Genomic DNA, 26359 nt, shown 5'->3' on the forward strand with positions numbered 1-26359 from the left:
CATGATTAGACAAAGGAATGAGAAATAATGGTGGCAAACCAAGGATTGGTCTGCTGTTAAGATAAGGGACATGATTGATTGAACAAGCAAGGTTAGAATTTAACATAAAAAGAGGGGGATCAGTGGGCAGTCAGTGACAGGTCTTTTTGATTGCCTCAACTTTTTGTTTTTGCAAATTAAGATTTAAACTTTTCTGAAGAATTCTTCGTGTTGCCTGACTCATTTTTGGACATCAAAAAACCACAACAATGGACCTAGGGTATTCTGATCCTGCTGCTGAGGATAGGGATGTAAGGATTTGAATGTGGGGAGGTTGGGGGTCTGGGTCAAGTGAGGGAGTGTTGGAGTTTGGGTGTGGGATGTTCCGATAATAAAGCTTGACATGATGATCGTGGACCCTTGACCTTTACAGAGTTGGTGTCCAGGTGTGGACGATTTCGGGTTCGGGGCTAGGGGAGTGGGAGCGTTGGGGGACGGGAGAGGGAGGGGTTGTTGCGATTGCTGAAGGTGGGGTGAAACAATGAAGTCAAATTGCCGGAGAAAGTCCGCAGATCGGAGCGTTGGGGATTCGAGTGTGGCGTCGCCTCGCTCTTTCTGCTCGCCCTCCCCCGCCGCTCTGGTCCTGACCCCGCCCAGCAAGCTTTCGGTTCCGTCCGGCGGCGTTCCGTGGAGCGACCGGTGAGTGGGGCCTGTACTTTGGGGAACGGGCTGCAACTGAGGACGAGGTGCCGGGATCCCGGGCCCAGCTGGCTGGGCGTCAATGAGGCCGCTCCCCTTCAGCCCCACCGCCGCACGGCCCAGGCCTCGTTCATCAGCCTGGACTTGGCGCCGAGCCGGACACCGCACCCATAGCCGGCTCGACCACCCGATGTGGCCCGGGGTCGGAAACGGGGACAGGACGGGCGGAGGTGCAGTTAATACACGAAAGTTCTGGAGAAACTCCGCCGGGCCCGCAGCTTGGAGAGAAGACCAGGGCGACGAAGGGCCCAGACCCGAAACGTCCGTCATGCCCCTTTGCTTCTTCTGAATGCTGCGGGAGCGGCGGAGTTCCTCCACCACTTTAGTTCTAAACTCGAACGAAGGTGTCCGGGTTTGGGCTGAGGGGACTATTGTGTGTGGGAGCGTATTAACATTCTGGTGATGAGGCGTTGGAAACGACCAGACTGCAGCTGAAGCATGTCTTCAATGATGGGGGTTGTTGGTTTCAGAGGGACTGGAATACCGCTGGATGTTGTGAACGGTGCATTCTGTCGGCTCCGTGCACTCAGTAAAGGGAGAGTGCACAGTAAAATAGTTTTTGTTTAAAAATACCTGGCTGCTATAAAGCTTCTCCAACGATGAGAATGGAACACACCTCCACGTGTGCCTTGGAATTAATGGGGAAGAGTTTGGGGAAGCAAAAGGTAAGGCACTCACGACAGAATAGGCAGCCTTAGCCTCTTGTAGCCACAGCATTAATGTGGTTGAATCAATGCTGACTTCCAGGATGTTGATGTGGGACTTGGTAATGGCCGTGCCATTAAATGGACAGCAGATTTCCAATAGGTTTTACTGCAGAAACATTCGGGTGATGGGAGCATAGAGAAGGAGGTTGTTGAGAGAGGGAATGTTGACATGATGGAGTCTAGGTGTGGAGCTGGTAACCTGGCTTCACTCAGGGAAAATGTCTGGAATGTCTTGGCGTGGAAAAGTCTTCTCCCTTGTAGATTGACCAGCAGGTTGCATGGTTGCAGCAAGTCTGACCCCAGGAGCAGTTGGGCCACGGTGGCCAGTATGAATTCCTATGTGAATCTGCTGTTGCCAAACTTATAGCTGGACTGCAGGTGCCATAGGTCCATATTCTGCTGCTGTTTGCTGCCCTCAGGGTGGGTGCATTCTTCCTGCTGTGGGTGTCGTGTCCTGTCAGGGGCAGGACACTGATCTCCGCTCCTCTGTCAACCAAAAAGTGGCATCTGGACTGTTTGCCCCAGACGTACAGGAGGCTGACCTGGTGGCCACCTGCCTTAGCTATCAGCGGCAGCTGGCCTCGGCATTTCCTGAGAACGTGCAGGTGGGTTACAACCCCACCTCTGGTGGTAGAAACACCACTGCTTGTTTGGCTGTGAGTGTTCCATTCCTGGGCCCAATCTGATTTGCTGCTGCTGTGGGGCCTCATAACCTGTCCAATGGACACCGTGCTCTCATTAGCCCTCCATGGCACATCTGCCTGTGCCACCTCTTTCCAGGCTCACTGAAATCAGTGTTGACCAGTAGTAGGTGTATGTCCTCAGGTAGCCGTTCCAAGAGTGCCTGTTCAAACATGACACAGGATGTTTGTCCTTCAGCCAGGGTCAGCGTTTCGTTCATCAATGCTGACGGGAGTCTGTATCCCATCCGGAGTAGGTGTGTGCCTCGCTCGTGCCGTGAGAGGCCAAAGGTCCTTATGAGCAGCTCTTTGAATGTTACATATTTGCCCTCTTCTGGAGGTGAATGTATAGTCTGCAACCTGGCTTGCCGTCTCCTGGTTCAGAGAGCTTTCTATGTAATAGTAACATGTCGAGTCTGAGGTTAATTGCTGAATTTAAAACTGGTCGAACCACATGCTTGGCTGTGATGTCCAGAAGGTGGATAGTTTCAACATGACTGCGTGCATGGATGAGCCAGTAATCTTTGGTTCAAATAATGTCTGGACTATTGGGGTCACCTATTATAGTGATGTGCTACACACAGCGCTAAGGTAATGACAACGTACAAGTATGGAGTTGAACTCAAGAATACTTTATTTGGCCCCGAAGCCCTGACTTTACACGCACTTACGTTTCCACCACTTCTGGCGGAAATGACGTCACTGGCGAACACAGAGTTCTTCTTGGATGCGGGCTATCTCTCCTCGATAAAGGAAGCCCCACGCCATCTTGGGAGATGGCCTCTTTGCCGATGTGTGACCACCATTTTTGGAGCCAGTTTGCGTGGGGCACCACAGCGTTCAATTTTCCCATTTTCTTAAGAATTCCTTGGCCGTCTTTTGTTGAATTCCAGAACACTCATTCCTAAGCATTGATGCTCTTTCTGGCACATATATCAGCTTTTTCCCACTGTAATTGACTACTGTATTTTAATTTCTCTTGTAATGAAAGGTTTGATTACTTTTTTAATTTGAGTCTTGATGGAATCTATATCTGTTACAAATCTTGTATTTCTATTGTTTGTCATAGCCTGCTGTCCTATTCCTTATTATAGTTTCCTTCAATCTGTCCCCAGAATAAAACTTCTTTTAGGTGACTGTCTTGGGACAAGTTTCCCTATCATAGACAGATGATATTCAGCCACCTGGCATATGACTTTTCAAAGTTACAATGTTTGCTGCATGGTGGTGTTAGTGTGACTCATTATGGTTTTCATGCAACAGCTGCTGGATGCTTTGGCTGGTACTATATTTTATGATTAAAAATTGATTTTTTTTCAGTATGCAATGAAAGGTGTTCATTTAATTATAAAATAGGTTTTGTTTTGGATAAATTTGCCCAGTTGTAGGCTATGAGCACATTATGGTAGGCTACATTATGATGATCAGTAGGTGTGGTATTCTTTTTTGACTTACGATTTTTCCACTTGCGATCGAGGTTTACTGAATGCAATCCCATCGTAAGTAGAGGAGAACCTATGCTGTGTTCATGGAATGGCCTTTCACGAAATTCAATAGAACTTTCACAATTCAAAATTGGAGCTTACTAAGAAGTTTTGTCAAAGTTGAGATTTATTGTTATTTTTTAAAATAATTTTATTTAATATAAAACGACAACAAACATATCACAATATTTCAAACAATCCAAATACATGGTATTTTATATATAAAAAAGAAAACAAAAAAAGAAAGAAAAACCTCCTCAAAATTCCTCCCCTGACCCCCTACAAACTTTAAAAAGGAGACAAAGAAAAGGGACAAGAAAACCACAACAGAAGTACTTAATTTTACAATACTTCTAAACTTCTATATATTCATAGAGACCGATAGGTGAAAGGGAATGTTTGAAATTCATTTAAATTTTAACACCGACAGTTTATAAAAATATGGGTTCCATATTTCACAAAATGTATGATATTTATCTCTTAAATTGTAAGTAAATCCAGGATTCAATTCCAGGGAGGGGTACAGAGGCCCATGTCTTGGAGTTGGCTGATCAGTTTTGAAGGGATGATGGTGTTGAATGAATCGAACAACTGAAAAGTGGCAAAGCAGCAGGTATGGATGGAATCCCCCCAGAGGTCTGGAAGGCTGGCGGCAAAACTCTGCATGCCAAACTGCATGAGTTTTTCAAGCTTTGTTGGGACCAAGGAAAACTGCCTCAGGATCTTTGTGATGCCATCATCATCACCCTGTACAAAAACAAAGGCGAGAAATCAGACTGCTCAAACTACAGGGGAATCATGTTGCTCTCCATTGCAGGCAAAATCTTCGCTAGGATTCTACTAAATAGAATAATACCTAGTGTCGCCGAGAATATTCTCCCAGAATCACAGTGCGGCTTTCACGCAAACAGAGGAACTACTGACATGGTCTTTGTCCTCAGACAGCTCCAAGAAAAGTGCAGAGAACAAAACAAAGGACTCTACATCACCTTTGTTGACCTCACCAAAGCCTTCGACACCGTGAGCAGGAAAGGGCTTTAGCAAATACTAGAGCGCATCAGATGTCCCCAAAAGTTCCTCAACATGATTATCCAACTGCACGAAAACCAACAAGGTCGGGTCAGATACAGCAATGAGCTCTCTGAACCCTTCTCCATTAACAATGGCGTGAAGCAAGGCTGTGTTCTCGCACCAACCCTCTTTTCAATCTTCTTCAGCATGATGCTGAACCAAGCCATGAAAGACCCCAACAATGAAGACGCTGTTTACATCCGGTACCGCACGGATGGCAGTCTCTTCAATCTGAGGCGCCTGCAAGCTCACACCAAGACACAAGAGCAACTTGTCCGTGAACTACTCTTTGCAGACGATGCCGCTTTAGTTGCCCATTCAGAGCCAGCTCTTCAGCGCTTGACGTCCTGCTTTGCGGAAACTGCCAAAATGTTTGGCCTGGAAGTCAGCCTGAAGAAAACTGAGGTCCTCCATCAGCCAGCTCCCCACCATGACTACCAGCCCCCCCACATCTCCATCGGGCACACAAAACTCAAAACGGTCAACCAGTTTACCTATCTCGGCTGCACCATTTCATCAGATGCAAGGATCGACAATGAGATAGACAACAGACTCGCCAAGGCAAATAGCGCCTTTGGAAGACTACACAAAAGAGTCTGGAAAAACAACCAACTGAAAAACCTCACAAAGATAAGCGTATACAGAGCCGTTGTCATACCCACACTCCTGTTCGGCTCCGAATCATGGGTCCTCTACCGGCACCACCTACGGCTCCTAGAACGCTTCCACCAGCGTTGTCTCCGCTCCATCCTCAACATCCATTGGAGTGCTTTCATCCCTAACGTCGAAGTACTCGAGATGGCAGAGGTCGACAGCATCGAGTCCACGCTGCTGAAGATCCAGCTGCGCTGGATGGGTCACGTCTCCAGAATGGAGGACCATCGCCTTCCCAAGGTCGTGTTATATGGCAAGCTCTCCACTGGCCACCGTGACAGAAGTGCACCAAAGAAAAGGTACAAGGACTGCCTAAAGAAATCTCTTGGTGCCTGCCACATTGACCACCACCAGTGGGCTGATAACGCCTCAAACCGTGCATCTTGACGCCTCACAGTTTGGCGGGCAGCAACCTCCTTTGAAGAAGACCGCAGAGCCCACCTCACTGACAAAAGGCAAAGGAGGAAAAACCCAACACCCAACCCCAACCAACCAATTTTCCCCTGCAACCGCTGCAACTGTGTCTGCCTGTCCCGCATCGGACTTGTGAGCCACAAACGAGCCTGCAGCTGACGTGGACTTTTTACCCCCTCCATAAATCTTCGTCCGCGAAGCCAAGCCAAAGAAAAGAGTCGATAAATAGCATCCTGATGCATGCATCTTTGCTGTCCAGGTGTTGCAGGGCTTCGTGTAGAGTCAATGAGATGGCATTTGCCATAGACCTGTTGCTGCCAGTTAAATGATAATTCCATATGCCTATTAATCAGATGAGAGTTTACTGTAATTTCTTCACTTCTAATTTATTTGTAATGCTAAAGTACCACAAAGAAACTGGTTCAATGCCCAGGTACCAACTTTAAATGTCTGGAAAATTTGTCTGTAATTCCCAATTCTATCCTTATACCATTCCCATCTGTGTACTGTCAAACAAGGTGCATTTCTTTTTGCACCTATTGTTTTCAATTTCTCCATCTTGAGATATTTTGGGTTTGGAGTGCTAAAATCTATATTGATGTTCTTTCATGGGCCATTGACTCTTGGTACATGTCAGATTGCAGCAATATTATGCATGAGCTGGCAGTGAGAGGTGCAGTTCAGAACTGATGTGATTTTTTTTGTCAGACATGACCCACTTATTGAATCTTGAATCTTCTGAATCTTATGAAGTTGCAATGGCTTATTTCCTTTTCTCAGGCAAACTGTCATCTCTGGAGATTACAACACATGGCAGCAAGGAATGAGAGGAGCCCACCAAACTCATTAGAATCCCAAGCACTGGGGAATCATACTGGTTTTCCTAAAGAAATTTTAGCAGGTAAGGTCGAGGGGAAGTACCTGTGCTGCAAGTGCCACGGAATCCTGAGGAAACCCTTCCAAGCACAATGTGGTCATCGTTACTGTGCCTCGTGTCTGATGGGCATTGTCAGGTGAGAAATTCCCATTAAAGTCACCTATTCTAAGCTCTCATCCGACAAAGTCAATCTGGCAATTTTTGTTATATATAGAGAATTTTATTATGCCTCAATGCATCATGGGAGAAAAATTAAATTGTCATATCAAGATGTTTATTATCTACAATGTGCACTCGGCCCTCTTGAGCAGCATCATGTTTGCAGACTGAAACCAGTTAACTGCCTGAAAACTCATTCCTGTGAGATTAATTCTGCTGTCTTGTGAAGAACTACTGAATCAGAATGTATTATCATGAACACGTCACCAATTTGTTGTTTTGAGGCAGCATTTCAGGTGAAAAATTGCTATAAATTGCATTTTTTTAAAAATGAGTGTAAAAGAGAAAATTGAGATAGTGTCTGTTGTCCATATAGAAATCTGATGGCAGAGGGGAAGAAGCTGTTTCTGAACTGTTGGGTGTTCATCTTCAGGCTCCTGTAGCTCCTTTCTGATGGAGCAGTGAGGGTATGGCCTGGCTGATGAGGGTCCTTAACAATAGAGGCTGCTTTCTTGAGATATCACCTCTTATAGATGTCCTTGATACCCACGATAGTGCTGGCCGAATTCACAACTCTTTGTACAGATGCCTTTTACTGTTTGTGGATCGGTACCTCCATACCAGACAGTGATGCAGCCAGTCAGAATTCTCTCCACCTGTTAACATTTGCAAGAGTCTTTGGTGACATACCAAATCTCCTTGAACTCATCATGAAGTAGAGCTGCTAGCATGCTGCTTTCATGATTGTATTGACATGGAAGCCCCAGGAAGAACAGGATATGTATTAAAGGATACTTTGAGGCAGGGCAAGGAGAGACTGCTTCAGTGGTGAGAAGTTTCTCCAGAGTGCTTTTATTTTGACTGCTGATTTGTGGCTTTTTTTTCCAGTACTGGCCCACAGAAGTGTGCAGCCTGCATTAAAGAGAACATTTATGAAGAACCGCTATCTCTTCTGGACCTCAATTCAGTAAGTCAAATGCAACAAACAGCAATGAATGTTACAAGACTTTCCAAGATATCCATGTTGGGATGAAAGAAAAAATAACAGACCACAGCTCTCACATCGCCTCGTTGGTTTGGGGAAATCAGATTGCTATTCTTGCGATTTAATACAGAAAATCATGGACCACAGCATCCTTGTCTTGTATGTAGAAAATCCCTGTCTATGCTTAGTGAATATCTACATGTGCAGGCTTTTCCCTGTTAGTCTTGAGCTTCTTCCAAAGATGTGAAAGTCTCACCCATGGTGTCATCGGCCTGCTTGATGTCTCACCAACAGTGTTAGACCACATCCCCCTTACTTTGCAATCAAAGCCCCCTTTTCTGTGGCTTCGCCCACTACAGTTACCCTTACGCATTCCAATACAAATACACATAAAACATTTACGATACCCAAGTCTTTCTTGACTCTGGGTGTTTTACAGTCTCTACAGATTCAGTCTCTTCGGTCTCTTTACTTCTCATCCAGACTTCGTTCTTATTATGCCAGGCGAACTCTGTGTTTCAGACGGCAGAATCTCTGGACCTGCCTTTGCAGGAGTGTCTATTTCCGGCCCATGCTGTTGTTGCTTTTCACCTGGAGACTCTGGTATGGGCACGAGATGTTGGTGATTCTGTCTCCGTGTTCCTTGTGGACTATGTCCGACTATGGGCTGTGGTGCACAGAAGTTGCTGTACTTTTGTGTGTCGGAGATCCACAACTCATCTCCTAGTGCCAGCTTTTCCAGGTCGCTCGTTCTGTACCTATCATTATACCACTTTGCATTCTTATACCTTTTCTCCCTCTCCTCTTTCTGGATTTGCAGCAGGTCTGGGAGTTCTGGCTGCAACACCTCGGGAGGGGTCTGTAGAGTTGTGCAAAGGCGAAATCGCATTAGCAATTGGGCTGGATTGTAGCTGTTACTCAGTGATGGCTCTGTACGCCTGAGGGGCATGGTAAAGGTCTTTTGCTTTCTTGAGAAGGTTCTTCACTGTTTGTACTGCTCATTCTGTCTCGCCATTTCTTTGTGGATACTTAGGGCTACTGGTTACATGCTCTAACCCATAATCTGCAGTGAAGGCTTTCATGGATTCGCTGCATGGACCCTCGCATCGTGTTGGTCCTTCATGGTCCCCCAAGTGAAGATATCGTCTATGTGGCAGACAACTCCTTCCAGGCCTACGGTAACCTCGGTCACCATTCTGTTCTGAAAGTGTTCAGGGACAGAGGAGGTACCAAAGGGTAGGCAGTTGAAATAGTAACCCCCGAATGGTGTGATAAATGTCATGTAAAGAGCTGATTCTTAGTAAAATATAGTGCACCAGTGAGCATGCCTAGGGTTTGATCCACCGAAGGAAATACAAACTTTTCTCTGCACAGTTTTCTCTGCACAGTGATCCATTCAAGGGTGTCAAGTCCACACAAATCTAAACATCTTTATTCTTTTTCGGTGCTACCACCATGCCTCAACACTATTCTGTAGACTCCTCTATGCAGCTGATAACTCGAAACTTCTCCATTCTTTCAAGCTCTCTCTTCACTTTGTCCATGAGTGGCAATGGGATCCTTCGAGGTACCTTCAGTAAAAATGGTATGAAAATGATGTATGGCTTCTGTACTAGCCCGAGTCCATTGCAAAATTTGGGGTATGCCTTCCTGACCGCCTCCTGGTCTAGGGCGCCCAATCTGGCCACTAGCTGGAGCCTCACTGAAGCTGGTCTGCTCAATAGTGCCGCTTGTAAGTCTCTCACCATGTACACTTCTTCTATGGTGCTTCACCCTCTATAAGAGCGTTTTTTTTTTTGTTTTGTTTTTATTTTTTGCTGATCAATTTCACTCCCCCCAGACCTTTGAGTGGCTTCTGTGTTTTTTCTAGCTTGCTGTCTCTGGGTATAATTCTTTTAAACACTTGCTTGAGAATGGCTGTTAAATCGGCCCATGTCGATTTTGAAGATCACTTTGCTGACTCCTACGTTAATGTTGGCCATCCAGGGCTCCTCGCCTGATGTTATTTCTCCGAGGAACAATTTGTCCACTTCCTCCTCTACCTCATTCACCATGTGGGTTGACCTACAGACTTTTCTGTAGTGTCCTTGTTTGCTGCAGCTGTGGCATTCTGCACTTCTGACTGGGCACTGAAATGCTAGGTGAAACTGTAGTTTTCCGCACTTGGGGTATGTCTTGCACTCTACTTGGCTCTGCATCATTCTTTTAACTTTTTCTGTCTGGTGTCTGCCCTTTGCCTTTAAACATCTGCTGTCTTCCTCTCAAGTTGCACTGCATCTACTGCTAGTTTGCTTGCATACATTTTTCGCAATTCAGTTTACTGCTGCTTTATCACCTCTGACTATCTAGCTATTGTGACTGCTTTCGTGAGGGTGAAGTCTTTGTCAAGTTGCATCCTCTCTGACTTGACGAATCTCTTAGACCCACTACTAGTCTATCACGTAAAAGTTTGTCATGCAGATCCCCATGTTCGCAGTTTACTGCCAGTGCATGCAAGGCTGTAATGAACGCGTCTTCTGTTTCCGCAGGCTGCTGCACTCTTGTTAAATTTCGCTCGTTCGTAAATTACGTTCTTCTTAGGCACAAAATAATAATCGAACCCTCTCCGTACTGCTGCCACTGCATGCCTGCTAAGTCTAGGCCTCGTAGCATGTTGTCAGCCTCATCTCCCATGCAGTATACCAGCGTATTCACCTGGTTAACTTCAGAGGAATTATTTAAATTACTTGCCAGTCTGAAGTGCTCGAACCTTCTTATCCGCTTCTCCCACTCCTATGGCTTTGAGAAGTCGAAGGGTTCTGCAGGTTTTATTGTGAAAGTTACCATTGCAGGAGTTGCCACTCCCAATTGGCTCATCCTCCATCTTAGCTCACCTCTTTCACTTTTATTCTTTCACAGCCCGTCCTTCTCTCTCTGGCTCAAAGCTCCACTTCTGACACCATGTTGGGTTCAGACACACTTGTTATAAAAATATCCTTAAGCCTGGAGTCGCATTTGTAGCTTGTTTTATTTTGCCATATGCTTGGAGAAAATCTACATGGACAGGCTTTTCCCTGCTAGTCCTGAGCGCCTCTCTCTCTTCTCCCCCCCCCCCCACTACCCCCAAGGTGCGGAAATCCCGCCCCATAATGTCATCGGCCTGCTCGATGTCCCACCAGTAGTGTTACACCACGTGGGTAGGGATAGATATTGAATCATTGCTATCTCTGGAGTTCAATACCAGTGGGTGTTGGTACATTATGGTTATACTGTGTACAATGTGAGTCTATGAAGGAAGCATGGTAAGGGATGGATTTTAAATATCAGACTATTTGGGTGGATTTAATATTTGGCTTTGCCTGGAGGGTTTGCTTTGTCTGAGTAGAAATTTTCAACATTTGTGAACTGGGAATTGGTTTGCTGTGGAAATTGTCACACAATATGGCCCATCTAGAATCAGTACTCTGTCCAAATGGGTCTGACTGGATGTAGAATTAATATTACAACTTAGATATGTGGCCAAAACTATAATCACAGATTCATTGCAAGGTAGCAGGAAGCAATTTAATCCATTGGGTAAACGCTGGCTTCCTGCAGAGCAATGCAGCCACTCTTTTTATTTGTGTCCATTCAAATCATTTCTCCTCAAGTACCTATCCAATTTCTTTTTTAAGCTCTGACTCTGCCTGGAAACATTTACTTCAAGTTGAGTAGAATTCTCTACATTTTAAATTATATTGGTATTCTTTTCTGCCGAGATAACATGCAGTGATTCTAATGTTTTTATTCACAGTTCTCCTCACTGGTAACTGGAATAGCAAACTGGGAAATGAGGCATTATTGTTGTATTTTTGTCCTTTAGGCTTTCCCAGACAATGCAGCTCGCAGGGAGTTGGACAATCTACCTGCAGTTTGTAGTGATGAGGGCTGCCCATGGAAGGGCACCATCAAGGAATATGAGGTGAGAGGGAGACATTTCATGTAAAGCCAGAAATAAAAGTGAACTGACTGGAAATGGGCAGAAGATATGGTGGTATCAGAAAGAAAATGGCTGACAAAACATATTTTGTTTTAGTGAGGAAATGGAAATCCCCCAACCTCCAACCACAGTCTCTGACAGGATGGGTTCATTCCAGATACTTTGTTTTCTTCTCACGTCCCAAAGGTAAAGCAAGATGATGTGTTGATTGCCTCTCTAAATTGTCCCAAGCATTGGTGGGTGGTAGAATTGATGGGAATGCAGGTTACAGGAATGATTAGTGGGTGAATGAGCTTCCTCTATGAGCCAACATGGACTCAGTCAAATATGTTCCATATTTCCTTAGGACATAGTCGACAAAAGGATAGACTCCTTTGCAGGAACCATATGAGAAATAAAAGGTTCAAACAGGATATAGAAAATGCAGATTCAATAAAGGGTTGAAAGAGAGAGTGAGGGGATGAGTGCTCATAAAGATTTTTAAAAATAACAGGGCAGCAAGGATAGCGCAACACTAATACACCGCCAGCGACTAGAGTTCAAATCTGGTGCTGTCTGTAAGGAGTTTGTATTTCTCCCTATGTCTGTGTGGGTTTCTTCTGGGTTCTCTGGTTTCTTCCCACATTCCAAAGACGTATGGGGTTAGTAGTTCAATTGGTCATATTGATGTATTTGGATAGTATGAAGATATTCTGTGACATTCCTCTATTATGTACTAGATCAGCAGTAATAGAAATTCACCAAGACAATTGTATTTTCTGTTACGAGCCCAGAGGACCCATAAATCCAGCAGCAATAGATATTCACCAAGATAAATGGTTACTTAAACAAAAGTTGTTTTTAATTATCTTTAAACATGAAAACAGGATCACATTTTAACTTATCACAATTAACTTAACTAACCTAACTTAACCCCCTTCTAATTCTAAGCGTACGTGTACGTAATGTGTGTGTAAGTTCAGAAAATTTCTTTGGTTCACAGTCCGATCTCACTCTCATTCCTCCAAGTTCACTGGTTGCAGGAAATTCTTATACTGTGCACAGAATTTAACATTTATGAATTTCTCCAGGGTTTGGTGCTTGAAAGGTAAATGATTGCCACTCAGTAAGGTTCTTGTCGGATTTCAGAGAGAGATTTGTTGTACATTTTCTTCCATCCGCCAGTCCTCTCTCTTGCATGAACCACAAGGTCTTTGACCAGGCTGAACTAAGAACTTACAACCTGGCTTCCAATTGGGGTTTTCCACAAGCTTGCCAGCTTGTCCTGTTCCAGACCCAGCCGCTGTTGCTGACTGTTAACACTGTAGAAGTGATCTCTGTGTCCCTCTCTCAGAGAGAAAAAACCTCTTTGACTCTCTCTGCTTGCAAAACCACGTGACGCTCTTAGAGCAGCAGTTCCACTGCAGACAGAATGCGGCTCCGACAGGCTCTTTCATCTGTTGCCTTTTTGTAAGCAACAATCCATTAGTGAAGTCTCAGGCATTCTCCAAAGCTTTTGCAAAGGCTCTAAGTCCCTGACATGTCTAGCATTAGCAGAGCTCCAGGATTTTAAATAAGATCTGTTTTAAAGTGTTTGTATGTGACCTACACTAACAAACCCTGCCCCAATTGATCTCCCAAAAACATATCTATATACTCTGTCACACTTCAAAACAATATTTTTTATTAATAACATACTTCTTACTTAACTCTAAACTTAACTCTAACTTAACCCCACTATGTGCAAATATGTGTGCGGTGTAAGGTAAAACATCATGAGATGGGAATGTGTAAGGAGTTACCCTGTACAGGGCTGTAACAAGATGTGAATGCATCCTTGTACTTACAAGATAAGAGAGACATTGATGGATTGAGAGGCAGGAAGCTAGCAGGGAAAGGATAGCAACAGTTTTAGTCATTGGACAAGTAATGATATGATGATGTTCTAAGCATGTATCCAAGGGTATAAAAAATCACCATTTTGCTGATAACGGCAGAATGCATTCTCCGACTAACATTGTTAGTCGCAAGTGTTACAATCCGGTAATAAAGAACAAAGAACCCTGATTTCGACTCGGTCTGGTGTTTGTCTCACTCATTCATGAACAAAGCAGACCTAACAGCGGCAAAACCCAAAACCATTACAGTTCAAGCCTGTTTCTGAAGAGATGATTTTAAAGTGGTTAGTTTTGTTTTTAAAAACTCAAGATTCTTTAAATTGTTGCTCAAAAGCAATTGTGGAGTAGCTGTAATGCATCAGTCTTCTCAAAACTCACAAAATACTTGTAGTTTTCAGAGAATTGTTTCTTCATATGAATAATTTACTAGCACCTCTCTTGCTTGAAGGTTTCAGAACTTGTGTTTTCTTCCACAATGATTTCACAAATTCTAATATTAGTCTGGTGAAATAACCATTACAATGGTTATGATCCAAAAACAAGAATGATTTTGCTTTCTTTTACCCAGAATTGGGTCAGTTACATGTGGCTGTTTAAAATACCACAGCAGTCGTATCTTGACCAAGAGAAACAGCAGAGTGGTCATCCCTTCTGGAGCCACTGTCAGACTGTGTTACTCACAGAATGTTATGGCATTTCTGCCCTCCGATGTTTTTGGTTCAGTAGTATTAAAGTTGCCTCTTGAAATGGTGTAATCACCTGACATGATTTCTCTGCTGCCTTCTGTTTGAAGTATATCTCTTCCAAAGGTTCAAAAATCATGGCAGGTGGTGGCCTTTTGGCTGTTTCAACATATTATCAAACAAAGGCCTGCTTGTTTGACCAAGTGTTTCATGAGTGTTTGAAGTTCTTCAAACCACTCAAAAGTATGAATCATGAGCAAAGGGACTCTGGCCTGCTGACTATTGAATCCAAAAGTTCTCTTTGTGTACACAGATGTTTCTGAGCAAATATCTATTGTCTTGGGTTCAGTGAAGAATCACTTCAGTTTTTATAGTTTACACAGCTTTAGCCAAACAATGAATTTAACAGACATTTGGACTTCCAAATGTATATAAGGGTCTGGGTCTGTGAATGTCCCCTGTCCAGCCCACAATTCCTTTACTAAGAAATATATAAAATAACTAAAGATTAATAGCACAATTCTGTCACTCCTCAAGGATAACTGTCAGGACTGTTGTCCTTTCTGCTGTCTGAATGATTTGGCTTGGGTTTGTAGCCCCCATCCCCACCCCACCTCAGAACCAGCAGGAAGGTTTGTCTGCCCTTTCCTTATGGGACATACCATTATACCTGAAACAAAAGAGCTTTTAAAGTGTCATACTTGCTAGTACATGGTGGATCCCATAGGAAGTCACTGATCCTCAGGGCACCAACGAGATGGTGTCCACCTCAACTTTGCGAAGATGAAATTGTGTTTCAGCCTGTGGGAACCACAATTCCGGCACAGCTGTCCAGAAAGGCTTCACAGTAATGACTGCAGAGTCCATGTTTGTCCAAAAATACATTTTTTGGACTCTTTTGGGCCACCAGTTGTGGCCACTTGAATCACAATGGACACAACAAAATAATCACACAAGGCATTTTTAGAGTGAATCAAATGGATTTACTCTTCATAACCTGCGCAACCTTTTAAAAGCGCTGACATCACGCACTGACGTCACGTAGCCGGTTTGATACCTTTAGGGAGTTGTAGTGCTGCCGTAGCGCCACTGCGCAGTGATATTTTGGTTGGATAAATGAAGAGAAGCCACCTGAACCAAATGGTGTCATACATAAAAATGTTGGAGAAACTCAGCAGGTTATGTAACATCCATAGTACGTAAAAGGCAGTCGATGTTTCGAACCTGAGGTCTTTATTGGGAAGCCTTTGACTTCCTAAGAATTCTGCGTGACCTGCCGAGTTTCTCCAGCATTTTTGTGAAATGCACTAGATGCAAACATCTGCAGATTTTCTTGTTTAACTGAACCAAATGATACAACTTCAGAGGATGTGGGAACAGAGGCTTGTGAGTATTTACACACAAGCCTTTGAAGGCAGCAGGGCAAGTTATAGAGGCTGTTACAGATGCAGAAAGGAACCTTTTTTGCCGATTTGTTGTGAGTTTTTGTGCAGCACCTGAAAAAATGCCTTCTGAATATGCACGTCTATTAGTTTCCCTTTACATACACTAATTATTACATTGTTGAATAATGGATTAATTTCTCAAACACAATTTCACTTTGATAAAACAATGTGGACTCTTATTTGTAACCTGTACTCTAATCATTGATTTTAGTATTTTTTCAATGACTGATGTCAGCTAAGCAGGGCTATGGTTTCCTGTTTACTATCTCCCTCTGTTTTTGAAAGTCACGATTATTTTTATATCCTTGGGGACTTCTATGAGAAACTTTGGGAGATCACAAACAATAGATTTACTGTGTCTGCATTCGCCCCTTTGAACACCCTTGAATGCAGGCCCTAAGGTTCAAGACATATAACAGTTGGAGAGACTCAACGGGTCGCTCAAAGGCCATGGAGAGAATGGTCAGTCAATGTTTCAGGATGGTATCTTTTACTGAGACTAAATTAGGAAGGGCAACATCAGCTATATCCAGAGTGGATGGGAGGAGGGGGAATGAAGTCTGGGAGAGGTATAAAGCTTATAGGGTATTGAATAGGAGGTGGGAGAGACAGAGACCTTGGAGGTGGGAGGAAGGTTAGAGAGAGGACTAATTGAAGAGGTGGGGGTGTGGTCAGCTAAAGTAAGAAAAATAAATGTTCACGTCATTGGATTTAAAGCTGTCGAGGAGGAATATGATGTTCCTCATGTTTATGTGTGACCTAACCATGACAATGGATGAAGTCAAGAAATGACATCTGTGTGAGAATGGTGAGGGGGGAATTAAAATGGTTAACTGGGAGTTCCAGCATGGATTCACAAGCAGGAGCTCAGCAAAGTCCTGTTTCTGCCTTTTATTTTTCTCAAGTGATTATAATTATTTGAAATTCATTCTTTGTGTACATTATTTACTACTTTAAATTGTGATGCTTTTAGTGTTCACTACCATGAAGACAGATATTAAGTATTTCTAGGTGCTTGAATAAGATCAGGATTATCAGTGATTCTCCTTTGGTTTAATAATTTGTTTTCACTGCTGTGGTGGCGCAGGACTGTCATGGTCTTGGAACTGCTTGGTTTTAGCACTTCAGCATCTTCAGAGAAACTATGGAACAATGTTGTGCAACAGTACTCCAGTTCTGCATAGCATTCTAACCACTGAATACCTGAATTCATGCACACTTGTGATACTATTGGTGAGGCCAAATTTGGAGTATTGTGTGCAGTTTTGGTCACCTACTGTATATACTTGTGTAATAGTTGACCCTTTGGCCCAAAAATTGTGTGTTTTCTGTATGACCCGTGTAAAAGTCGACCCCCCCCCCCCCCATATTTTTGGCCATCCAAGCTCCCAACACCCCGACCACAAACCTCTGCCTGATTGCCCCCCCATCCAAGCTCCTGATTCCCTGACCGTGAACCCTCACCCTAGCTGCCCGCCCACCAGAGCTCCCGATGCCCCTATCGCAGATCCTTGTCTCAGCCACCTACCCACCGGAGCTCCTGATGCCACAGACTATAGACCCTGGCTGCCCGCCATCCAAACTCCAGATGCCATGAACGCCGACTTACCACCTTGTCCTGGGCATCCAAGCTCCTGATGCCTTGAACAACGCAAGTACTTTTTGCGATCAAATGTATGGCCCGTGTAAAAGTCATTTTTTTCTTTTCCATCCCCAAATTTGATCTGAAAAATTGGTCCAAAAAACTATTGCGCGACTATATACGGTAACTACAGGAAAGATGTCAATAAAATTGAAAGAGTGCAAAGAAAATTTGCCAGAATGTTGCTGGGATTTGAGTTACAGAGAAAGGTTAAACAGTTTAGGACTTATTTTCCCTTGGAGTTTAGAAGAATGAGGGGAATTTTAGTAGAGGTATACAAAATTGAGGGGTATAGACAGAGTAAATGCCAGTAGACTTTTTCCACATGGGGGAGGTGAGATACAAACCAGAGGACATGGATTTAGAGTGAAAGGGGAGAAGGTTATGGGGAATATTTGGAAAAATTTCTTCAGAGAGTGGGAAGTGAATGCAGGCTCAATTTTAACATTTAAGAAAAATTGGACAGGTACATGGATAGATATGGAGGAATATGGAATGGGTGCAAGTCAGTGGGATGAGGCAGAACAATAGTTCAGTACAGACTAGAAGGGCTGAAGGGCACATTTTCTGTGTTGTAATGTTCTTTAGTTCTAGCAATCTATCTGTTAGATTACTGGTACATTTGGGTTTGATCTCTTAAATAAATGGAATGAGGGTCTGGTAGCTGTTATGCATGCGAAGTAAAAAAAAAATGAAGTTCAGGTGGGAACATGAACAGTTTCTCACTTTAACCCTTCTCTCAATGGATGAGGATTTGACCTTGGTTCAACAATGGTTAATGATTTAACTTTTGCAAGCACAGCTGTGATTGGTTGATGGCTGGGCAGTTTGATCAGAACTGCAGATTTACTGTGTGGAAAGTCCCTGAGAGTTTCAATACCCTGCTGTAACAACAGAACAAGTGGAAAGTCCCTAAGATTTGCTGCTTTAGGTGATATAATTGTCCAGCACTTCTACAATTTTCTGCCACAAAGCTGCTCATTGTTTTTTTTTAAGCAAGAGTTCATTCCATTTCCATGTTTTTATTTGCAATGACTGCAACAAATTGAACCACTTTTAAATAAAGCAAAACCTTGGTTGATCTTGCATTGGATAGCTTACAAAAATAAAGGACGTGTCCAAACTGAAATCCCCTTCTTCATCCTTCCATGAAGCATTCCAAAGAGAAGTAGAATTTTGGGTCAAACCATTTGGATGAAGAAAGTAGAAAGTGAAGACAGACTCCATTCAAGGAGTGTTCTAATAAAAGGTTATCAAACTGATAGACTAACCCTGTTTCTCTCCCTCATGATGCTGTCTGACCAGAGTTTTCCAACAGTTTCTGTTTTATTTCACCGTTGTTCTGCCTTAGTCAGAAAATGTATTATGCTCTCAAAGTCCAAGTGCTGACCTTGGGTGGAGGATATGATGGATTTGCCTATTGGTTTCAAATAACAGCTGGATATCCACTTTCTCTCTGCATTTGCCTGGATGGCCAGAATAGATGAATTAACACCTGCTAGTTCATAAATGGCAATGCTATCACTGAGCCAAAATATTTAATCTGTTGATTGATAGTTTAAGCTTCCCTTTTCCCAAGTGCTGAAGTTTTTTTGTACTTGTTGGTGTCACATGCTGGGTAAATGCACAGTAGTTAGATGATGAAAGAATTCTATCTCAGCCAGGGAAGTGTTGAACACTTGCTTTCCCGGCAGTGTTGCAGACATAAACTTGACCTCTGACCTTATTACTTGTATCAATTGTTTATTGCAGGCCGACCATGAAAGAAGGTGTGAATACGTCCTGGTGCCTTGTGAAGCATGCAGCAAGAAGGTGCGTCTGGTTGATCTACCATGGCATTTGGAACGTGAATGTCCTGAAAGAAACCTCAACTGCAAATATTGCAAAATGTCGTTCCACCACAAAGATATCAAGGTCATTCTCTTATTACAGTTATACCTAAGAAAGAAAGATTTATTAAAACTTGAAATTTATAGGCCAATTTCATTATTAAATGTTGATTATAAAATTATAGCTAAAGTTTTAGTGAATAGGTTGACTAAATATTTACCGAATTTAATTAATTTAGACCAATCTGGATTTTTAAAAAGATACTGTGCAGATAATATTGCTAAATTAATTAGTTTAATTTGTGTTTCCTGAATTTCGGATTTTTCTGGATTTCAGCAAGCCAGATTTAAACCCACCCGAATTCTGCTGCCGTATCCACCCCCACCCCCTTCCAGTCGCGCTGCCGGTTCCCCCCCCCACCACACCCGCCTGACTCGCACTTCCGGTTTCCCTCTCTTTCCCCCCTCCCCCCCACTGCTCGCCTGCCCCACTTGCCAGAATTTGGAGCTTTCTGGATTTTCTTTGGCTTGGCTTCGCGGACGAAGATTTCTGGAGGGGGTAAAAGTCCACGTCAGCTGCAGGCTCGTTTGTGGCTGACCAGTCCGATGCGGGACAGGCAGACACGGTTGCAGCGGCTGCAGGGGAAAATTGGTTGGTTGGGGTTGGGTGTCAATTATCTCAAAAAATTTTTAAGGATTTCAATACATTTCTTAGGAAATTTTTGTGGAAAGGGAAAATGGTTAGAGTATGTTTGGAAAAATTAACTTGGAAATTTGAATTTGAAGGCTTACAACTTTGACATTTTCAAAATTATAAAAAGCTGCCCAATTGAAATTTATTAGTGGAATGTTTGATTTAGATAATTCAAAATTATTAATTGATATTAAGGATCCACCTATATTGAAACACTTAATTGAATTATGGAATAAAGTAGATTATGAGATAGGTGGGAAAGTTATGATTTCGTGTGAAAGACCTTTCTATCAAAATAAACTTTACTTTTACTGTTAATAATCAATTTTTGAAGATATGGAATCAAATGGGGATTAAAACAATAGAAGATTTTGAAGCTGGTAATTTTATTTCTTCAACAAATGAAAAAAAAATTATATCCCGAATAATACTTTTTTGTTATTTTCTAATTGATTTATTAGGCCAAAATTTAAGATAACCTGGACAGTCTGAATTAGAAATGTTGATTAATAAAGAAGATCTAAATAAATTTATTTTAGAAATGTATGAACTACTTCAAAGAAAAACATCTGAACCAAATATTCATTAATCAAGAATGAGATGGGAAATTGATTTAGTTTGAAAGAGAGATGAAAATGACTGGAGAATGTTATGTAAAGATAATATGACTAAAATTATAAATGTAAGTTGTAGATTACAATATCATTTTTACATCAATTATATTTAACACCTCAAAAATTAAAAAAATAATTTAATACAATTGGACTGATATTTTAGATGTGGTAGAGAGGTAAGTTCATTTTTCCATTCGACTTAAGGTTAATTATTCCATTTGTAATAAGGTTAAATCTTTTTGGATACAAATTAAAATTTTTGGTTTAAAGGTAAAACTCCCATTGGATCCAATGTTATTCTTATTGGGCATATATTAAAATGGTTAGTCTAAAATTAAGATTAACTATGTATTAAATTTTTATGATTAGCTTTAGCTAGTTCTAAGAAATGTGTAGCTATTACTTAGAAATCGGATATGCATTTAGGAATGCAAAGGTGACATACCGAATTGAGATCTTGTATTCCTCTTGGAAAAAATAACTTGTAGTTTACATGATAAGTATCATTCCTTTCTGAAAATAACTTGCCTTGGTAGTGATTTTCGGTTTCACAGCAGTTGATTTGAATTTGTGTATGTATTTTTGATAATCTCCTCTTTTTGGGGGTAGATGGAGGAGGGAGGGGGGGGAATCAGGGTTATATATCTCATGTACCTTGTGTATATTTTTAAAATAAAATATTGTTTTAAAAAGTCATTCTCTTCAGCAAAGAATGAATTCACTTCCCTCATTTACTCGGCTGTGCTGAAACATCTCCTCAGCCATCAGATTTGTTGCTGCAGTTTGCTTCAGTAGGCCTGCCATTGCTTTTTGATTCTAACCACTGTCCATTTATTTTCACTAAAGAACTGAGCAGATAGCTGGGAATTTTTGATTAACTGGCAAATATTTATGGTAACTACAGAAGTCAGCCACGGATATTTCTTTCGGCGATGTCTCAACTGGTCACAGCCACTTGCATTTTAATTTAGTTGTGGGATATAGACATTGCCAAGGTCAGTTTTTTTTTATTGCCTATCTCAACCTGCCTTTGTAAAAGTTCAAGTTCATCTGTGGTGGTATGGGTAAGCCATGTTTTTGAACTGCTTCAATGCAGCTGCTATTATGTTTGTAGTGTAAAATTCTGATTATTTGGTATGTAATTCCTCACAAATCCTAATGATTTGGCATCTGTCACACTGGATTCTTCTTCTCTGTGCTCTCAGTAAATACATTTTTCCCCTTTTGGTGTGCTCCCTTTAATCTTGCTGAGGCCCTGTTTCCTGTGTTTGAACACCAGGGACCCCTTTTTAAATTCACTAAGACCCTGTTTTCCATGCTCCTTTTATACTAGTTGGGTCACATTTTCGCAGTCCTTCTGAAAGCACAATTTTATGATACCAATATGCAACATTTATAACAAAAAAAAACAAAAATATATAAGGGTATGAATACAAGGATTCCAAATTGTGTAGAAAATATGCTTGTGAGACACCCCCAAAGTCCCTTGTTCGTCAGCATAAATCGGAGTTTTGCTGTATTTGTGTCTTAGACCTAAGAAAGCAGTGGTTAGGTAGTATGAAGATTAGAAACAAGAACAAGTCAGTTGGTCCCTTGAGTCTTCTCTGCCATTCAATAAGCTCCAATTCTGGCATCAAAAATATTTCGTCCTTCTTCCCCATATCATTTTACTCCATTTAAATGTCTCATCTCCTCTGCTGATTTCTGTGGGAGAGAATTCCAACAAGTCACAACCTGTGAGGAAATAAATTTCTCATCTGTAATGATGAGAAAGAATTAAAAGTAGGAAATGCTTCTGTCTTCTGAAACTTCCCTTTCACTGATTCCACCGTAACCTATCTCTTTTAGGAAACCCAGGATTGTCTTGTCTGATACTTTTACTGAAGCACCTTGGAGCTGAGATTTATAAATTTTACAAAGGACACTTCTAACCAGCAGATCAGATAACTCAGCAAGGATCTGGATGGAAGCACAAATGACTGTAGATGACTGTATAATTGGGGGGGGAAAAATCAAAACTCTTGGAGGATGCCAGAGGGCCAGGCAGCATCTGGATGGTCAACATTTCAGGTTGAGATCTTGCATCAGGAGTGAGTGTAGAGGAGAGATAGCCAGTATAAAAAGGGGTTGGCCAGTAATATGTGATGTCGCCAGGTGTGATGGGAAGAATGGAATGGAAAGGAAGAGACTAGTTCAACAGAGAGCAAATAGAATAATTATTAGGAGGGGAAGCTGTGGGTAGATTTGGAAGCTGGGAGATAATAAAGAAAAGAAGAAAGGACTGCATATGCTGGAAATCTGATGAGTACTGAAGGTAGTTGGTGGAACCAGATAAGGGAGAGATGTTGGGCAGATGGAACCAGTTGGGGAGGAGGGGACTAGAGCCCTAACTGGGTCACAGGAGGAAGGGAGAGAAAAAGACAGTTCTCAGAACCTGGGTGGATTGAAGGAGAAAGAAAGAAAGAAATGCAAGTTAACTGAAATTGAAAAATTCAGTGTTGTAGATTGAATAGAAATGGATGCAGAATAAAATTCCACCCACTCTATCCTTATAACATCCCTGAGTCTTAACATCAAACACATTTTGTTTGCTCCACCAGCTGCTCTGAGGCCCTCTGTGTGAGGTGACATGGTTCAGCTGAACTATGGCAATGCTCATTGGGGGTTGAACTGTGAGCGATAAGTGGGTTTAACAGAAGTCACTTCTAGCTTATCTCAGTGAAACACGAAAGTCTGCAAGATGATGTTCAACAAGAATGAACAGACTTTTAATTCTATCAGCTTCACCCAGTGTACTGGAGAGCCAGCTTTGGGAAAACAAACTGGAGCAGTCAGATTGCTAAGCAGTGAGGGAGTGGTAACTGGAAAGGATACAATTTACTCATGTTCAGCAATCTGATGTTAAGTGTCATTTACTTGATTACAACACTCTCCCCAAGTCTCTGAATGTTGAAAGTGGTCTTGGGTTCCTCGGAGATCTCAGTAGTTGTGTGCTATTTAATTGTCTGGGACAAAAGAAAGTTTAGGCACGCACGGATTCGACTGGTTGCAAAATCTTCCAGAAGAGAATGATCTCACATTTAAATTTTAAATTTAGACATCCAGCATGGTAACTAACCTTTCTGGTCCATGAGCTACAGCTCTGGTATGTTTTGGAGGGTGGTAGTAAACCGGAGCATCTGGAGGAATAGACATGGGCAGAACATGCAAACTCCTTACGGACAGAGCTGGATTTGAACCTGGGTCACTAGCACTGTAACAAACCATGCCACCCTTTACTTGACAAAATTGGGTTATAAATTAAACATGAAGCATTCTGCTCCCTGTCAGTGTTACTGTGATAATATTATGGAGAATAGGAAGCAAGTACAATGGGCAAAGCTTCCAGGAAAGCCCATTGTTAATTTAATGTCTGTTTAGTGCCGTATATATCCTCATTCCTGATTGGTGTGCTTTTGGTGTGAAAATATAGTTTCACTAATAGATCATTGAGGCATATTTTAGCACTCAAGTGTGTTATCTGTCTAATTTGATTCTTTCTATAGGGCAGGTTATCTGATGATGCACATATTCCAACCCACTGCCTTTTCATTCAGAATTTCCTTTTCTAATTGTTTGCTCCCTACAGATTCAGTTAGTGTCGGAATCCTCTCTCCAACTTGAGTCAGTTATTGTGGGTATTGCCACCCAGGCCTGATCTACTTATGAGTCACGGTGTAGGCACCCCCTCCCCTCTCCACCCTGACTAACTGAAGGGGTCTAACACCAAAATGCCATGTAGTGAATCATTCATTCTGATATGTGATCGTCCTCCTCCAATCCCGAAACTAGTTATTCAATTTGTAAGGTTATTCAATTTCCAATGTAAGGTACAAAATGTATGAATACCAAGTACAACTTCTATCTGTCCATCTGAGTTATTTAATATATGGATATGTCCCATTTTCTTAATGTGAGATACCCCTTCCCCTCGAGTTGGTCAGGTTATGGACATCCCTTCTCCAATGCAATGTGAGTTATGTGAATTATTAAATTTAAATTTAAAAATTTTGATAGACAGCATGGTAACAGGCCATTTTGGCCCACCAGTTTGTGCTGTCCAATTTACAACCAATTAACCTATACCCCCGGTACGTTTCGAATGATGGGAGGAAACCAGTGCCCCTGGGGAAAACCCACGCAGATATGTGAGAGCGTACAAACTCCTTACAGGCAGCGTAGTATTTGAACCCTTGTCCTGATTGCTGGCGCTGTTAAGGTGTTGCACTAACCGTTACGCCAACTGTGCTGCCCTTTGAGTTACCTGGATGTAGATGCTGCCCAAAACTAAGTGTGTGCTAATCCTTCCACTTGATTTGTTCTGTCTGATTGTCCGTCCAGGTTATTGCATGAGTGAACACCATTCTGGGTGGGAACAGCTTATGGATTCTCCCACTACTAATAGTTAACAGATGTGTAGATACTGTTCACAATTGCTTCACTGTTTAAGGTAGTTGACAATTGAATTGTAGTTCTGAGTTCCCAGAATTTTTCAATGGTCTATGCTGTGAGCTAGTCTCAAACCAGAATTTCAATATTTGTGAATTACATGTCTAATGCAAAGAATATATTGAGAGCCTGATTGCTATCCAGTGATCCAGACTGAAATTTAACTGGAAGTGTGACCAACTCTGATAAGACTCTTGCTTGACATGGAGCCTTTTCACAATGTCTGGCAGTCCAAGCGAGCAATGAATTTCATGAGCTGCATTTCTACTCCAACCTCATTGAATTGTTAGTGTCAGACAAGTCTGAAGTATGAGGAGGGGCTGTGGCGGACCCAGCCTTTGTTTCATTTGAAATTTGTTAGATTTAACTTATTTGTTTGCTATCACTCTTGTGAAATAGATTCCTGAGGTGTCATTTGTACTTGGCATCCACAGGCTCATGATGAAATCTGTTCAAAGTACCCATTAACGTGTGAATGGTGTGGGAAAAAAAAGATTCCAAGAGAAAAGGTAAGATCTGTGTGGATATAAAAATCAGTCTGATTAGATCCCGTGAGAAGGGAAAGCACAAGAGCCATGCTTTGCTAACTGTGAAATTATTTCTTTAATTTCATATACTTTCTACAGTAGTTATTTCTGCTTTTTTTAATCTCCAGAATGAATTAACTCTCTCACAATTGCATACCTTTAGATACTGTATGGGATACCACTGGGTTATTTTATTAGAATTGACTTCAGGATATAAATAAGCCAGAGCCATCTTTCCTGGGCACTGGTGAACACTGGGGCATGTTTTCCTGATCACTGACAATGACGTGGGATGTGGTTCCCTTGAGACAAATAGGGCACAGTTCCAAGACATTAATGACCACTGGAGCCTAAATCCCCAGGCTCTATTCAAAACTTGCATGCAATCCCCTGGGCATTAGCCTTTGGTGCATGATTCCCAGGGCGCCATAAACAGGTGGGGCTTGATTTCACCTATGTTCTGGTTCCCTGAGGCTCTGGCGACTGATCAGGGCCTGATATCCCTGAGCACTGGCAACTGGTGGAGCCCAGATCCCTTCACATCTTACACCAACATCTGTTTGCACTGATTTACTTTGATTTACCAATATCTGTTTCCTAGTTTTGAGGACAGTTGGAGCATGGTTTGCAACATAATGTGTGGTAGATGAGTTTTCCTCTGGTTATTTCTTTATCCAGTATCTCCTTGAACAATGGAAAAGTTTTATTTATTGCCTTTTGCTAATTCCATGGTTCTTATAAATCTGTGAGCAAATAAGGTCCTTAATAACTTTTTAAAATTGACTTAATCTTGTATGGTTTCTTAATTATTTTGGAGATTTATTTTTTCTGGT

General features: G+C 42.1%; 1 protein-coding gene across 6 annotated transcripts in view; it reads left to right on the forward strand.

Moving 5' to 3' along the window:
* The first annotated feature begins 340 nt into the window (after positions 1-340).
* Positions 341-26359, forward strand: part of LOC138761992 (TNF receptor-associated factor 2-like) — a 73707-nt gene continuing 47688 nt past the window's right edge. Inside the window, exons 1-6 of one of the 6 annotated variants that reach the window (XM_069935123.1) lie at positions 341-425; positions 6529-6761; positions 7673-7751; positions 11611-11709; positions 19127-19288; positions 25434-25508. In XM_069935123.1, coding sequence (XP_069791224.1) covers positions 6559-6761; positions 7673-7751; positions 11611-11709; positions 19127-19288; positions 25434-25508 — 618 coding nt within the window. In that variant the 5' untranslated portion in view covers positions 341-425; positions 6529-6558. The other 5 variants (XM_069935139.1, XM_069935107.1, XM_069935101.1 and 2 more) reach the window with 5 other exon arrangements.

Source organism: Narcine bancroftii, chromosome 1, assembly GCF_036971445.1.
Source record: "Narcine bancroftii isolate sNarBan1 chromosome 1, sNarBan1.hap1, whole genome shotgun sequence".
NCBI classification, from domain to species: domain Eukaryota; kingdom Metazoa; phylum Chordata; class Chondrichthyes; order Torpediniformes; family Narcinidae; genus Narcine; species Narcine bancroftii.